This window comes from Semicossyphus pulcher, unplaced genomic scaffold, assembly GCF_022749685.1.
Source record: "Semicossyphus pulcher isolate SPU_LCO1_2020_fin unplaced genomic scaffold, fSemPul1.0.p SCAF_19, whole genome shotgun sequence".
NCBI classification, from domain to species: Eukaryota; Metazoa; Chordata; class Actinopteri; order Labriformes; family Labridae; genus Semicossyphus; species Semicossyphus pulcher.
The window spans coordinates 15,707,427-15,725,816 of record NW_027211692.1 but is presented as its reverse complement, the minus strand read 5'-3'; the positions used below and the strand labels follow the sequence as shown (position 1 = coordinate 15,725,816).

At 41.9% G+C, this 18,390-nt stretch overlaps 1 protein-coding gene across 2 annotated transcripts in view; it reads right to left on the bottom strand.

Moving 5' to 3' along the window:
* The window catches only part of limk1a (LIM domain kinase 1a), a 49,047-nt gene that overhangs the window by 14,688 nt on the left and 15,969 nt on the right, over positions 1–18,390 (bottom strand). Inside the window, exon 3 of one of the 2 annotated variants that reach the window (XM_069668737.1) lies at positions 9,809–9,947. In XM_069668737.1, coding sequence (XP_069524838.1) covers positions 9,809–9,947 — 139 coding nt within the window. Of the gene's footprint in view, positions 1–1,579; positions 1,716–9,808; positions 9,948–18,390 lie in introns of those variants that run through there. The other variant, XM_069668739.1, reaches the window with a different exon arrangement.

Sequence of the window (18,390 nt, the reverse complement as noted above, 5' to 3'; positions counted from 1 at the left end):
AACATTAGGGTTTCAGGGTTTATGTTAAGGCTGCATAATTAATCACATTTTCTTCTTTGTTGTAATTAAAACATGCATGATGAACCCACCGCAAAATACTGCCTGAAGCACTAATAATAAGAGAAAACATTTTATTTACATATGCAATGCATTCACACTCAGCTTGTAAATATTTGACCTCAGAGATGGAGCCCAGTATGCACAGGCCATCAGTCAAACCATTTGGCCAATAAGATGGCGCCCCAGCTACCCGTCAGATACCCTCAGATTAACTGTTTTCAATCTGGTGTTGACTGTGAGGTTACAAGCACGACGGCTGAGGAAGGAGAGAAATTCCACATCGCAGGCCTTCTTTATGTCTCCACCACATGTGTTATACACAGCAGGACCCCATCAGGAACCTTTGCCTGCCCTCTGGTCTCATTACATCTCGGAGCACCACAAAAACGCGCTGACGACACTCCGCTCCGGCTAACTGTGGAACAATGACCTCATGACGACACCGCTTAAGGTGCTTCTGAACGGCCTTGCTCAATTATAGGAGATCTGGCTCTGCTTAGCCTCATGTTTGAGGTAATGAACTTCACTTCAAGAGCCTCCTTTCATTAGCTGAACTCCAAAACACGGTCCACATGTGACCGCGCTCCCAGAACAAACAGAACAATTGTGTGTTAGAATGAGCTCATGTGGCTGTTTGGAGGAAAAAGCAAAAGGTGCACGTGCGTTAGGTACCTGATACTCCCCACAGAGAGAGAGCTACAACTGGGTCGAATCCACAAAATATGTGTCAGAGGGAATTCCTAACGCACCAATCCACTCATACGACACAATATATGATCAGGGTTTTTCACCCTGCTGCAATCAAGGCAGAAATGAGACCAAAGGAGGACATGAAACTGATCCTTTTGGACTTCCTACTGTAGACATCGTTTAGGCAAACACAATTACACTGAAAGCCTGAGAGAAGACAGAGGGCCACATTGATGCTCCCTGAATGGAAACCCCCCTCCAGCTACAAACAGTACAGTACCACAGTATATACACAGGCCACAGCCATAGAAAGGCTGTAATGCATTCAGCTTCTTCCGTCCTCTCTGTGGATCTGTGTTTAACACTGAAGCCTGCATGTGGGTGGTAAATAAAAATAACACAGTTGCGCTGACACACTTATTAGACATGACAACTGTTGTTCATCTCTGAATGTGCGCACTCACACTTTGAAATCGACTTTTATCTGAGGAAGAAAGGTCTCTAAAAATAGGACACGTGCCATGGCTCATCAGTTTTTCATGACATGAAAAAAAGAGAAAAAACTGGAGCGCCGTGCGGAGAAAGAGGAGCAGATTTAGCCGGCGATGCACTGACCCACTTTAAAATGACACACACAACACGGCACAGTGCAGTATCATGCTTTAGCTTCAGTTTGAAAATTAAAAACATAAAGATAGAAAGACTCTCTGCAGGAGCAACCGGCAAACCAACCCCACTTGAGACTGTCTCCTTCCCTGCCTCCTCGCAGGCTCTCGCTCTACTGTACATCCCCCATCAGACCCCCAGTCACCCCCAGCAGCTGCCTCACCTTCTTCTCCTTCTTCCACAGCCTGAGACAGCAGAAGCTCCAGAAAAACAAGTCTCCCACCATGTCAGCGAGAGCTGGCGTCTCTCTCGCTCTTCTAGTTCATTCTACTGAGGCAGGCGATTCCCCCGCTGTCACAACAAAACACTGGCAGCGGCCAAGCCGGCCGGAGAGTCGGAGCTACAGGGGGAGGGAGGAGAGAGAGGGAGCAGCCCACGCCTTTGCAGCTGAGCTCATCTCTGAATCAGTGTCACTCCTCCCGGCGCTCCCCCCTCCCACCCTGTCTTCCTCTTCTCTCTCACTTTTGCTATGACCTCATCGTTTCCTGTTTGGCCCTGCCCACTCTTGCACACGCGCCAACCGGCTGCTTCAACCACACACACCTCTCCACCCCCACCCCCCGTGTCTTTGGTAAATTCCTCCTCACTCCTCCTCCTCCTCCTCTCCCATGCTGCTCCTGTTCCTGCAATCACATTTCAAAACCAGTAAAAGTGACTTATGGGACATTATGTTCTTCAGCTTGTTTGTTTATGTGTTAGATCGAATTGATCTTGTTATGTTCAAGTGAAAATTGGGCATAAATACATTGTTTAATACATACAGATGTTAAAAAATATCCTGATTGGAGCTGTTTAGATATTATCTTCATTATTATTTATTCTTTAATTGAATGATTAATCATGAAGCTGATAAAAATGTCTGAAAACAGTGAAGAATATTAGAGTCCTCTCTCTTTTTTAATATCAGATCAATTATATTGTAAAATGACAGAAGCACAGTGACGTAAACTACATTCAACTTCCTCTAAAACTGTTTTATTTGTACAAAAATAACAAGTGGATTTCCCTTTTTTTCACTACATGAAGTGAAAGAAAAAAAATGCCCCAAATTTCCCCTTTCAACAGAGAGGAAGTGGGATGTTAAGCATTTAAAATAAATAAGATTACTTGTGTGACCTCTAACAAACAGCATACAGCTGACTTTTTCACCCCGTCCTTCCCCTGTCTCGTATAATCTCTCTTCACAGGTCTATCTTTTGCTGCTGCGTCACTATTTTTTCCGCCTTTATCTCTCCAGCCCTGATTGTGTCCTTGTCGTCTCGCTTTATCCCCTAAAAAATGTCCTGCATGCCAAGTGTGGACCCCTCCCCACACCACACTACAGGCCTGTGCTAGAGGGCCCTCTGAGTGGGCAGATATTAATAGACGGTCAGACGCCCTCTCTCTTTGCGCCGAGGAGACGGACTAAAGGGGGAGACGGCTGGTTCAGGACAACCTGATTACATTACCGTGGGAGTGAAGCTGCACCAGAGAGAAAACCTCTCTGACTGCATCATCCAGGTCAAAAGTCAACAAGCAAATGATACAACAGTGGAGTTTGAATGAACAGATTGTATACAGAATATATTGTATAGTACCTGCAGTAATCAGCAGCTAATTTAAATCCCCCGTACCTGTGTATTGGACTACAGCTTTAACATGGGAAAGGTTAGTTTTCTATATTTTTGAGTTTCCCCACTTATACAGTCTCATGGTTTAATCTCTATTTTTTTGGTTTTCACTACTTTCAAAAACAATCTGTCAGGTGTTCAGCCATTTCCTCCATTTCCCAGTCAGTTTCCAGTGATAAAACACTGTTTGTGTAGGTAAAAGACCAGCTCCAGTCATGTCTTAAGACATATAAAATGCACTGCTTAAAATAATAAATTCTGTCTAATATGTTTTTTTCTGCAAAATACGTTTAATTACCTTGTAAGAATCCTCCCAAGGCATCTCCTCCTTCTCACACAATAAAGATTCCTGAATCTGCATAGGTCCCGCCCACTATGCACATTTCCAACCGCCCCCTCTGACAAAACACGTCTCTGCCATCGTTTAGTGGCAACTTGTTGAAACTTAGCTAGCTTGAAATGTAGTAATTAGTAGAAGTAACGTTAACGTTAGTAGTGAGTTTGCTAGAATGACGATGACGGTTACAGCTGGCTCGCACATCACCGAAGTGGTTGCCATAGGTTGCACATAATGATATGCATAGCGTCACCCCGTCCGTTAACGGGATTGGCTCCTTAGGCTTCTGACGTCTCAAACCTGCCAATCTGAAAACGTGTTGTTCAGCCTGTCCTTGGTACACTGCAGTTTAAAAGCAGACAGGCCCAGCCATGGAGATGACTGCTTATGTTGTCCCTGATATGTCTTGTAGCACATGAGAAACACCACATGGAGATGTTTACAAGGTTAAACACTGGATTTCACTGGAGGGGGTCTTTAAGAATAGAACAAGCATTCACCAAAATGACAATAAGATTTAATCAGGTCCTTTTGCACAGAATCATATGGACTTACTCTCTGTGTAATTGATGAAAACTGTTCAAAAATCTACAAATGAATTTCTGTATAACATAAATGTCTCAAGGCTGCTGATTATTCTGCAGGAAGAAAAATGCCGATTCAAATATAATATCGCCTGTTTCAGCCCAAAAATACCTGAGGGAAGTCAGAGGGAATCATAGAGCTAAAATTGAGAACCAAAACACGAAACAAATAGCTCTGAAATTCTCTGTAACGCTGAAACATATTTGAACAACACTATCAGAGACACCTTCACAAGCAGTCATGTGATCCACTGTTTATATAAAAGGATTTATCATAGCTGCTTTCACAGTGAGCTGTAATTGTCACTTAAAAGCTTGAAACTACATTTCGATACCGACTGAGGAAAGTTGCAGAAGTGACCTCATGTTGGGTACAGTGTGGTCGAGTTAAAACAAACCTGTAGGCTGTCGGCTCAAAGTGAAACCCAGCAGCCCACAGTCGTGTCACTGGGGGGATTTCAGCCCGCAGAGGCTGTTGATTTCGTCACTGTTTCCACTGTGGAAAGGAGAAATGCTAAACAAGGTTCAAATAACACTTTAAGACACGATGAATGGTGAAGTTAAGATCCCTTTAAACATCAGTGTTGGTATTGATGTGATATTTAAAGTATAAAAGCGCATATAAAGTATCAACTATGAGCGGATGTTTAACTAATAAGACCACTCTCCATTATCCTAAAAATCACGCAAAACAAGTTTACACACTGAGACAAAGAGCTGTTTTCAATGTGACCGATGAGATCACAAGCAGATAATCCTGTTGCTAAGAAATCAGCAGCAACATCTTAACAAAAACTATTTCCCAACACTTATTACACACGTCTGTCTTCACTTAGAGGCAAAACAATCATCAGGTGTTTACAGAAACACAAGCTGATTCCCACTCAACCACAGAGCTACCTCACACCAGTGGGGGCTGATAAAGTTCACTGTGGATCAGGGACTTTCCAAAGAAAATATAACCATGTCTCAATATTAACCACAAAGGACTGTCTTTGTATACCACTCATAAAGTCTGCTTGAGATGAGGGCAATGAACACAAATCTGTCATGTGTACTTCAGGATGACTGGAACAGACACGGTTGGTAGAGTACGAGGGGAGTGGTACAGCTCATGATGTAGCCTTCGTGTGATTTCGGAAGGTAACAAACATGATGCCAAAAAATCCCAAGGAGTCTTAGGAACTTGTGATTTCAGGGGAACTTCCTGAATTTAACCGTTGACGGTTTCTTCTCAGAAACGATGAAAGAGAAAAAAGAAACAAAGAAGGTCCCCAAGTCCCCCAAGTAACATGATGTTACATACAAAAAAGCACATGCATGATTGGTCTGGTGAGTCAAATCAAGTCAAAAAGATAAGATCATCTACCCCAAAATAATCCAAGACCAGTCAATATTATTCTCTTTCTTTTTATGGCAAGTCCACCCATAAACAGATGTTTCCTGTATGATACTTATCACGATATTATTATGATTATGATTAAAAATATCCCAAAACAGTTTAGCTTTGACTAATACGACACTCTCCACTCGCACCGGACTGCTGCTGTTTGATATCAACACACGATAGTATCCTTGAAAACAGTTGATTTTTTGGGTGGATAATAAATTCTGGTATTGGAACGGTGTAATGAAGCCGATACTGGTAATGGAACAAGTCTACAATCAAACAATCATAATGTAGTTACGCCTTAAATATATACAGCCAAAATCAGCAGCTCAGCATCATCTCGTTGTTTCAGTAAGCTCTGGAGGTCCAGAAACCTGACTGGCCCATCCTCAAAGATCACACACCATCTTCAAGTCAACACCAACTATCTCTTAAAAGAAGGTTTGACCCAGCAGGGACATGTTGATGTCTTGCGGGTCAAAAGTGTTCCGATGTCCACAGAGCTCTCTGGCAAAGATAGCACAATGAAAGTGAAAAAGCGTGAAACTAGAAGCTTCTCCCAAACTCTGCAAATCTAACAGGCCCCGGTCGATGTCTGGCCGCGCTCCCACCAGCTGGCGCTCAGCCCTCGGCTGTTTGCTGACTGACTCTAAAAGTGGATGTGGAGATCACGGCTCATTCATCTGTCAGGAGGAGGTGTGCTGGACGGAGAGAGTGAAGGAGAGGTGGTTGGAGAGAAAATTCAATTGCATCAGTGAAGTCAGTATTCAGCACATAGATCAGCCTCAGCGAGGTGGTAAATAACTGAGTGACAGCAGCGGGCTGAGTTATGACCTGCTTAGTCAAGGCTGAAGGTGCTGACAGGAGCAGAAGCTGCAGACACACACCTGTTTGCACCTAAACACACCAGCATGCTCATACTGTACAGCATGTATACTATATAAAATTGTGGTCTAAAGATTATATTAACTTAGAACAACTGCTCCATCCACAGGGCAGCTGTGGTTACTGATAAAGCACTGTATAAGATGTAAAATCACACTTTTAAAAGACAATTAGTTGTACGTACACTGACAATAAACCAGGTCTGCAGCTCACGCGGTCGAGGTCCATTTCTTTCTTGTTCTTAAGCATTCAGTGAATCAGCAATGTAACAGACACGTAGGAGAAGTTCTAAAAGTGGTCGGAGTAATCCACAAGTGAGTAAGTGGAAGTCGTGGTGAGAAGAAATGACCTTACGTAACACACTGCATGCTGTATATCCTGTATTGTGGCCTTTGCCTGCTACTTTGGTCACTTTGGTATTTCAAGTGCAATGAAGACATTTTAAAGCTCAAGTAAAAGCCGCACAGGAGACACTCTGCAAGAGTAATAATGGTCCCCTGTCAGATCCAAACCAGGGCAGACTGAAGGCTTTAGCTTGAAACTAAGGTGGTGTTCAGACCTGGTATTATCCATGTGTCCTGGGTAGTGGACAGCTCTAAGTACAGCTGCTCACAACTAGCATTAACGAGCCCCTCAAATGCTTCTTCAGTGACCACTTGTGATCGGATCAGATCTGCATGCGTCCTCAATCCGTCCTGCGTGTGTTCACACCTGTAGTCAAGGCTGTCCACTTGTGTTTCTGATGCTATGACTCGTACAAATGGGAAACACAGCACACACTGTCCATTGTTTTTAGAAAAGCTACGGTGACTGTTAAAACTTGACCCCCCTAAGTCTTCAGAAAGGTGTGCTGGAAGGGATTTTTTAGCTCTGTTAGCACATTTGGAAAAGCACCTTTGAGGTGTGTTCATGTCATACAGCATGCATACTGGTTCAGCAGACATGATGCCAAGAGTTTCATAACCTCATAGATAAGGGATGAATCAGGCTGGATCAAGACAGTAGGGTTGTCAATGAGACATTTTTCTCCAGAACTACAACAAGAACGAAAGACATGATTCATGGCTTCTCGTGAACTTCTCATCAAACTCTGTTACAATCAAGTTGACGATCAAAGCAAAAGAGAAACAATAGTAGCAAAAGAAATTCGCTCCTTGAAGTAAAGAGGCTTATATCAAGTGTAGTGATGAAAAAAGACAGTACAAAGCGAGGCTGAGATTGTAGATGAAATCATCTTCTTGTTTTTGTCTGGCTGACCATCACTTCTGTGTTTCTGTCTGCAGACTGTGACTCATCGCTGCATCATGGAGCTCGAGGTGTTTTCAATGACTGTGACAGCAGCTTTTTTCAGGTGCAGTGTCATCAGTGAACCGCAAAAATAGGATAGTGTTTCGCTGCTTATCTGTACAGAGTGACTGTGCAGGACAGGAGGAGACTTCTTCTTCATCCTGGTTGTGGCACAGATGTAGAGAGCTGACCTTGGTCTGTATGGCTACACTTTAATATGATTGGCATGGCCATCTTTGCAAAAGGCCTTTTGGCAGATGGATGTGAAAATTTGCTAAAGTGTACCCACAAAGACTTTCAATCAGAGTATTTGCACTGTAAGAGGAGCGATACACCAGAGAAGGAGAAAGAAGAGGAGAGCTGGTGCAGCCATCTCTCCTTCCAATTTACTTTAGAGTCTCCTCTATGTTTCATTACTGAGATTGCACCGCAAAGGGCAAGCTGTCTGAAGGCAGTGTAAATGATAAAACACACACACACACACACACTCGGTGATGCAGAGAAAGGCCAAGCCATGAATGATGTCTGTTCATCGTGGCCGTGACACATGACCTGCCGGAGGCTGCTGGCTGCTGGATCTGTCCAGGAGGCAAATGTGTCAGAGAGGATTCTTTATGTGCAGCGAATGAACTCAGCTTTTTATTCGAACCCATTTCTCCTTTTCAAGGCCCACCAACAGTCCCTGAATTATTGATTCAGTCAGAGGCTGGGTTTGGGTGGCTTTTGTGAATCGCCACAACCAGTTTACAAAACATACTGTAACTGCCCCATTTTTATTAGAGAATAAAAAATCCACAGTTCTGATATTTTTATAAAATAAAACCAAAAGATAAAAACGAAATACTCACAACTTAAGATAATTGATGTTAATCCGACTTCAAAAAGGCTTTTAAACATTTTACTGTCTAATGACACTGTCTCACATGCAAATGATTTGTTAATGTTTTCAGTGGATAATTTCCCTGTCATATAAGATTCATGCTAAGTAGACAGTAGGCAGTGTCCTATATTTCCACACACAGCAGACAAAGCTTTCATCTGGTCTGCTGCCATGGTGGCTGATAATTTTACCTCACTAGGAAGCCTGAACACAACGAGGATTACCAAAACCAACTGTGCAAAGTTTACCAGTGACGAATGAACAGGGAGGAATGTGTGCTTCATAAATCCTGCTGTAAACAAAAATACATTCACCAGCTTATGCAAGAAGCTCCCTTTACAAGTAGTGGAACTATATAAAGCCTGCAGACGGGTCCAGCTGCTCTGTCACTTCTTCGTCTGAAGTACACTCCAAAACACTTTTTGTTTATCACAGAAGACAGAGAAAAGACAAAGATCTAAGAAGGGGAGATTTCTAGTTGTTTGCTGTTGATCAACTAATCCATTAAGCCACAACTTTCCTACATTATTATTGTATTTTAAGAATATTTCAATCTTCATAGCTGACTAAAAGAGTAAAAACTCAAAATACATTTGAGCTATTTTGTGAGGGATTTAGGAGGAGCCTTTGAAAACTAAAGCCCTGAAAATGGCCTTATGTTTGTACTGAGAGGAGGCCTGAGAAGGCAGAAAAGCAAGCCTGTGACTGTGCTGCTAAGAGCACAGTACATGGCCTAATCAGCATTAACACAGCTTCAGCTGCAGCTGCACCTCTTAACAACCTCAGCAGAGGTGAGATCATTTAGAGCAGGGTGGTGACCAAACAGACACATAAAAATGGACTACTTCCTTTGCAAAATTGCATCGCACCTTCATACATTTGTGCTGCTGCTGGTTGTGAGCTAGCAGGGAAATTGGGTGGTTAGATAAATAAAGACAACATATTTTATTACACACACATACAGTATTTATAACTTTCTTTAAGCCTTGAATGCGTGTGATTCCATCACCAATCCACAAATAGACACACAACTCTCTTTTGATGCTGGTATCTTGTCTTTTCCATAATGCAGCAGCACTTATCAGCAGGGAATCATTCTTTTGTTTGTGACCACAATAACCTTTCTGCTCGCCTGTGTCACGACAACAGCTCCAACTTTCCCTGGTGGTGTGTATAACAACCTAACAAAGCAGCCAAAGTCATCTGGGTCAGTTACAGGTCTGGCACTGATCCTACATGCAAATATGTATGTTGCCATGCACCCACCAGTGAGGCTGTAAATGTGTGCATTCAGGTGTGTGTTTGCATGTATGTGCGTGCTGCGAGTGTCACAGCTCCATGCTGAAACTCGAGGTCTGTCAGCAAACAAAGACCCAGGGAGGTGAGGAGAGATGAAAGTCAGCAGATGGATCCTCTTACCATGATGAGGCCTGTGGTGATCGGGTCGTTGCAGCCGTGGCACAGCTCCCCGAATTTGGCCCAGTAGTCCTTCTTACAGAAGAGCCGTCCATCTTTCTCATAATACCAGTGGGACAGTGAGGCGCTGCACTCACAACACCTGAAAGGAGAAAAGAGATACAAGAACAATTTAGAAATTAATTGACACTATTTTAAGTATAATAGTTATTACTAATTTAGATGACCAAAAATACAAATCCAACAATGCCAACAGCTGATTAACTAATATCTTCAGCAGTAATCGTAACATATCTACATTTGAGTGAGCAGAAAACATACTGCCCATCACCATCAGTATGTCACCAACAGCAGTTCAAACTTCCAGGACCTAAAAAAAGAAAGCTCACACCTTATGATGATGTTATTGTGTTGACAGAACATTATGTTATGTCATATTGTACCACACTCTATAAACGGCACTTTAAGCCTCGTAATGACACCCTGCAGGCCCCCAAATTATAGCTTTCATTGCAATAATACATCCTTTACTGGATCTAACACTCATCACCCCAATTGATGTACACACAAATGAGATCATACTAAAACAAACTATGACTGGGCCTTAGAAAAACATAGTGGGAGGGTAAAGTGGACAATCACAAAGGCAAAATAATGTAGTTGCAATGAACTGAAACAACATGCTCGACAAGTGACGACAACCACAATGATACCATATAATTGATAACATATAATTCTAATATCAATCAGTATTACAAGTCGAAATAAATCTAACATTTATTTAAGCTATAAAAAAAGTGTCAGTATAAAATGTATCGATGTCTAAATCAACCTGACAAATCTTTAGAGTGCTAATGTTAGGGGGCTAGCATACCTGTTGCAGTGAGCTTTGACAGTCTTTTTATATTCCTTCACCGCAAATGCACCCATGGATAGAAGGCTAGCTAAAGCTTGATAGCTACCTTGCTATAAAAAACGATATGTGACAAACACAGCACTGTGTGTGCAGAAGCTGTCGAAGTATCATTGACAAAAAACATTAACGGCAGCCTGTGGGTAGTGTGAAGTTAGCAAACAAGGCTAACCATCTTCCAATTTCCAAGCATTTGAGTTAGCTTAGCTTGCTAGCTTCGCTTTTAGGATGTCCTTTCAAATGTGGATTGACCTAAAGGGACAGACATCTTACACGGCTAAAGATAAATGAACAACACTTGTATTAACGTATGTTAGATAAAGGGGTATGACGTTCTCCAACCAGTTTCGTTAGCGTACCACGAAAGGTGACGGCGTGTCTCCTAGTAACACTAGCTCTCACGTGTCATGGGAAACCATGGTGGATTCAGGAACTGTAGACGCGGTTTCGACAATTTTATGTAAAAACATAGATAAAAAAATACATTTTGTCCTCTTTTTAAAATGGAAAAATTTCAATATTAAATGCAGTATCGTTAAAAGTTACATTTCCTTACACAATAAGCTTCTCATTTTTGGGGGGGATTTCAGTTCATCAGCAAAATTTAAAAACATAGGCTACATTTTTTTATATCCAGGAGCAAGTAATAGCAATGATGTATATTCCATAAATAATCAACCTGGGCAATTAAGATCTTGTTTGTTCCAGGTAGTTTATGAGTACTGCCTTTTAAGTGCTTAAGTTAACCTACATTGTGCACAGACATTCTGATAGCTAACGAGCACAATCAGACATAATAGTCTGTGTCTCTGTCTGGTCTGTCCATCTGTCACCAGAGTTAAATAGAAATGCTGCTCTAAACGTCCAGAATGACGTCAGCCTGATCAACATCAGATGCTGACAGAGTTAAAGGCGGACGACAAAGAGTCACAGACAGACGGAAGGCAATAATATGGTGATGAAGAGCATGTGTGTAAGATGATACAACAAACACCCACTTAACCACTTATTGAATGACAATCCAAATAATAACAGAGCATGTTAGTGAAGAGTATTTCATGGTAAATTAGAAAGAAACTATTTTCCTTAGTAAGATCATGTCTATAATCTGATGTGACTCAGGCCCAGTCTGCTGAAAACAGCAGGTTGAGGAACACGTGTGCCAACCAGGTAGCACCATACTGATCTTTATGATCAGAAAATGTGTCTTTCTTCGCATTTTCATTACAACATGATTCTGTGTCACGATGACTAAGTAGGTCCTTTGCTCAGCATGAGGCCATAACTCAAAAAATGTGCTAATCCCTTTGCTTATGTTAAAAGCATTTATGTATGTGCGAGTTAGTGCACTTGCATCCACGTGCGTTTTTAATCTGTATAAATCTCTGTGTCTAACAGACAGGACTAAGTGAGTGTCTACACTTCCTCCCAGTAGAGCTTCCCTCCCATCAGCCGTCTGGCCTCGTCCCTGCTCATTGCAGCTTAAAACAAGGTCTGTTAGCTCTGACAATATTAAACATTGTGAAGAGCTTTAAATGCTGGAGTAGAATAATTCACTCTGTCTCTCTGAACTCATTTCAGTTAACTGCCATTTACCAAAACATTCAAATGTTTTTCATTAAAGTGGCTTTGCAGAGATCTGTCTGCCATGTGACAATTATTCATTTGCTTGTTGCTGCTAATTCTAGAAAAGCGCTACAATGCTTCCTAGCAGGTTTGGCTTTCCTTAATAACCAGACATTTTCAATATATATCAATATGTTAACTTCCACAAACATAAGGTCAGGTTAAAATAAAATGAAACATCAGATGTGCAGTCATACGTCTCCCTTCCTTTTTTCTTTCACCCTTCATCATACCCTACCAACTAGTGAACAGCACATTAATAAATTCAGCAGAAGCAGCAGCTCTCTGTGACTTTGCCTGAGGGGTTTTACCTGAAACTTTACACACAAAAAACTACACACATGCAAACCTATATAACCTTGCAGCACACACACACACAATTTATTTATCAGACAGACAGACAGACACACCCCCTCTTCTCGGCCTTTGCATGCAGAGCTTTGGTGCAGCTCAGCAGATTGTGGCAGAGCTGCTTCAGTATGCAGCACGTTTGGGTGAGACGAGGGGGAAGGAGGAGACTTGGAAGTGGGTCAAGGCTTTCAGAAGACGTCCGCAGCATCGAGCCGGGAGCTACTCAGCGGTCTTGGCTCTCTGCCGCTCGATAACAGCCTTTCACTGCACATGCATCCTGCAGACCCCTGCTGGGCCAAAGTCATACCTAGGGAGGAGACACACAGGTGCATACATACATGTACACACACACACACGGAGGAAGGAGAGACCTTGATGCTCTGAGGTTCAGTTCATTCAAAGTAAAACCTCTCAGAGCAGAGCTGGGAGTGGCAGTAGAGCTTTAAAGATATGAGTGAATACATTAGTGACTCCCAGATGGAAATTTTTGCCTTTAGGACAAGAATTATCTCAGAGGTGGTGGAGACAGGCGGCAGCACTCAGCTACGACACAAGTCTTCCATGAATATAAAGGACAAAATCCACATCATAATGAGGAAAAATCCAATGCTATTCAAGTTAAGTATGTTAATGTGTGTGTGCTCACATTTAGGGATTTCTGTGTGTGACTGTGTTGGTGTGTGCATCTGCACGCACTTGTAAGAGGATTATCTGTGTGAAAGACTCAGAGAGAGTCTTTGCCCGCTCTGCTATGATGCTCCCAAAATCTAGCTGGATGAAAAGCTTAGCAGCCTCCGTCACCTTACTGTGCAAAAACGAAAGAATAAAGCAAACTAATTATTATATACCCTGCAGCAAGGAGATCATTAATCATGTTCAAGGTCACAACTAAGACAAAAAGACAATAAGGATTAAATAATGTAGATGCTCAGATATAAATGTGTGCCATGAACAAGTGAGAGGGAGCGGGGCAGATTTCAGACAACATGAAACCCAGCTGGATACCCCGAGGGTCAGGAAACATCCAATAAGAGAGAAGATGAGAATGTGGGGTAGAGTGGGGTAAGTAAATCTGAAACCGTCTCCCCCGTCCGACTCAAATCCCTGATGGAAACGCTAAAAGTGTCTGGGAGAGTAATAAATTCCTTTTCCAGGTCAGGAGGAGGCCGCCTTTTCCCTGGCCTCTCACCTTCTGCTGTCTGAGTTTTTAACATTTGACTCCAGCTGAGTGCTGTCATGGTTATTTACTCCGTCTGTAACCAGCAGAGGCTAGTTTTTTAAACTCAAAGAGAAAATGATGAATCTTCTGGGCCAGGACCCCTTCAAGGGTCAGAAGTTACCGTTAATGTGAAGAGTTTTGATATAGTTAGTTGCTAGTGGCTCTGTGAAGCTAACATGCTCAATGCTAACATGTTTTAAGCAGATATACTGTTAATCATGTTTACCACCTATGTTTAGTGTGTTAGCATGCTAACATTTTAATAATAGCATGTTGTGCGTTATGGCGAAAGTATAGCAAATGCTGTTTACCATGTGTCTCATCTTTGTTTAGCGTGTAACCATGCTGACATTTGCTAACTAGCTCTTAATGTGATAGGAAAAACATAAACCCAAAAAGTTGACATCATCCATCCTGTGGGCTCAATGAATGTCTGTAAGAGTATTTTGGGAAATTTATCAAATAGTTGTTGGCCCCGACCAACATCTCATTCTGCTAGCGTGGCTAAAATTAGATGAATACATGGTAAATGGTAATCTTTGCCTGTTCATACCCGATGGCTATGCCACTGGGAGCAATTTGGGGTTCAGTGTCTTGCCCAAGGACACTTCAACATGTGACTGCAGCAGTCAGGAATCGAACCACTAACCCTCCGGTTGAGAGACGAGCGACTCTACCACTGAGCTGCATCCATCCCCATGAATGAAACATAGATTTTTTAAATATTACACTTATCTTAGTTTGATTTTTGTTTTACTTTTTCATAAAATATCCAAACAAAGACATTAGAGAAGGACTAACACTCTCACAACATATGTTGCATGCGACAGGGAGTAGATATTATTTTTCATATTAGGATTCATAAAGCAAAAAAGTCTGAGGTTTATAAACATTTATATTAGTATGGGACATAGGACATAAACGAAAAGTATGTTTATGTGTGTGTGTGTGTGTGTGTGTGTGTGTGTGTGTGTGTGTGTGTGTGTGTGTATTTACACATGCATTATGTGCATTACAATATGCCAGAGTAATTATCCAGGCTGCTCTTTTGCTAGTCCACTATTATTCATATTTATTATTCCCTGTGTAATAATTTGATTGGACAGTTTCATGATGTAATATGTTTTTGAATGACTGAGCTTTCTATTTATCACGCTGGCAGTCTGACCGGGGTCAATACCTAACATGATTAATCTGTCCCCTGACGATTTGAGCGAGCTGAAGATGAATGAGAAAAACATCAGGTCTGAACCAGTGAATGGAATTAGATTCCTCCTGGGACTGAACGGCTGCGGAGGATGGAAATGTAAATATGTTGGACTGTAAATGATGACTCACAGGTGCCCAAACAAAGGAGAAAAAGATTCGGTAATAATTCAGCATATATCTTATGTTTCTACTGTATAACCTGACAGTATATTATCTTTTTTTGTATGTGTATGGGTTTTAAAATGGTGTCAAAACAATTTGTCAATCAACAGAAAAGTCATTTGTCATATTTAAAGAAAAAATGCGAAAAATAATAAATGTGAGGATTAGCTGCTTTTAGTGTTTATCATGATGGTAAATTAAACATCTTCGGGGTTTGGACTCTAGATGAGAGAAAACATCTAAAGATGTTGCCTCAGGCTCTGGGAAGCTGTGATTGGCAGATTTTCTGGTGTTTTAAAAAGCAAACGCCTAAAAGATGAAAAGAATATAATCAGACATTAAACAAACCAAAATATATTAGCGTTTTCTACCTATCCAAATAAATTAGGTTGATGTCATACAGACATGCACACACACACACACAGGAAAATAACAGACATGTGGATAGCCCATAATATTAATTATTAATCAGGGCTAAATGTTTCCATTAATTCAGCTGCTGAAGCGACACGCAGGGCGTTGTGCTCTCACAGCCATCCCTCAAATATGAATCTGCCCTGCAGCTACTTCGATAGATAAATGGAAGCTGATGTCTTCATTTTCTGCCTCATGGATTTACATTATAAAACATATGTGACTAACTAATTACTTGCTTAATTTTTAGTCTATAAAATACCTAACAAACATCCAAAAACCCAAAGATTTTCAGTTTTCAATTTATGAAAAAGAAAGAAAGCTAATCCAGCAGCATTGCATTCTTGCTTGAAAAATGGCTAAAGCTAATAATCAATTATCAAACCTGGTTATTTTTTCAGTCAAATCTTGGCAGCTCCAAAATCAACAAGCTGCTTTATGCAAAAACACCATTCTCTGATATGAGTGCAACTCCTTTCAAGAGCAGGCCTTGAATGCATCATGGTGAAATAAAACCAGAATTTAATCTCGACTCCCACACACACCTTGCTGACCACCCTGCTCCGGTAAGCATTTTATGATGTGTGTGGATGAGTGTGGATGATTGTGGATGAGTGTGGGTGTGTGTGTGTGCGTTTGCACATGCAGCCACAGGTCATTAAATGACGTGCGGACTGACACTGCTACAGGAAGCAGGAGGAGGCAAAAAGGAAGCAGCGTGTGTGTGTTCTGGTGGAGGTGTGAGCAGGTTCATGACCAACTGACAGACACACATCTGAAAGATTTACGAGGAGCCACACCTCTGACATACACACACAAACGGACACACATGTATACCTCATCATTAATTATTAAATCTTCCATCATCTGCGTGAAGCTCAGACGGACATCCATCTCCTTTCTATCTGCACAGACAGCAGAAACGCTTATGAGCACTTGTGATCAATAAGCCGATACTCCGCTTGGCCCAGGCTTCAAGGGAAATCAGGAGAACGAGACAATAAACGTCAAGAGTATCGAGTCTGAAACAAATGTGTCTACTGCAGGAAAAAAGTGCCCAGCTGTTTTAAATGTACTTGCAGGCTAAGCTGAAATCCTCACAGACAAAGAGGAAATACAACCTCTGGGAAGGAGAGTGGGGGGTTGTGGGATAGAGGGATTTACACACACACACACACACACACACACACACACACACACACACACACACACGGCTGAAAGTCAAGCCGAGGAGATGGCAGACATGTCTGGGGGAGACCCCTCTCTTCCCCCCTCAGAGGAGACATAAATAGACGGAGATTCCTGGTCTAGAGCCAAGATTTACGCTTCTGATATTTTCCACAAAACTGAAAGGAATTCCCACTTCATAACAAACCTGTGTGACTAACAAACATCTGTTAGACTACTTTGGATTGATTCATTAAACGCTCACACATTTACACACACAAACACACACACATTCAAGGACATTCAGGATTCGTCCCTTTCCCACGAGCCCCTTTCTTGTCCCCCCTATTTTATCATCCCCCCCTCCTCTTTCTCCATGGCAGCACAGAATGCCACAGCGATGATGTCACCCCCTCACATAGAAACAGGGGCATTACCTCATCACCTCCTGCTAACCCCCTGATCTCTCTCTCTATTGGCTTTCAACAAAAGCTCAGCAGCATTAGCACCAACATTAACCTTCCTCTGAGTGTTTTTTGCTACACTTGAACACAGTAGATAAATACTAGCAGGCTGTGCATATTAAACAGCAGCTAGCATAGCGCCCTCTGTAGCTCGGCGGCAGAACAAATGTTTCAGTCTGTGGGAGAGGATCTCTGTATTTGTGTGCCGGTGGTCTATTCAGCTGGTAAACAGGAGTCCGGGCAGACTGTGTGTAAATGATGTGCACGGCAGCAGTTTCATTGTGGAAGCTAAGCTGCCCTGAATGATCGTCAGCACAGTCAGTGTGAGGCCGCCTCGCTGCAGGGAGGTGATAAAGGTTTCAGCAAACTCTGGGAACCATGAGGAGTGTTGTTCAGCAGGATTCTGAACATCTATTCATTGTCTCTTTTTACTAAATGGTTTTGGGTGTAGGGTGTCTATTCTATTTTCTGCAACAGCTTAACATACTTGCATACTGAATAATACAAACTACAGGTAACACAGGAAGTGATCACTGGTGGTTGGTAAAAACCAGCCTTTGAGTCAGTTCAGTCAACGAACCAGTCACATTTAGAGTAGAAATAATACAATTAAAAAATAATGTTAGATCTCAGTAACAAACAGGCTTTTTGATCCCTGAAAATAAAGTTTAGAAGAACTGTAATCGGTGTTGGTTACACATGTTGTAGCACACCTGTACACAGAAGTTTGATCATGGAGGTTTGTTACATCACAAAACACATCAGTGTTAAAATACTCACCCTGAGGTTCATTTACATGCATTTTTTGTTTAGAATATTTTACCACAGTAACCATATATTTACAGCACCATAACAGGCTGTCTAACTTGGGCCTGTTTTTTTAAGTACTACTTAAAGGTATAATAAGCAGGATGTTTCCTTGCATTTTGTCAACAACACATTCAAACTGGGCCTCTCCTCCTGGGCTCTTTTTCACCAGAAGCTCACTCTCACTCTCTCGGGCGAGAACACGCCCACCCCGCCGTCACCTTTACGCTAGCATGCTAACCGCCGGCTAGCT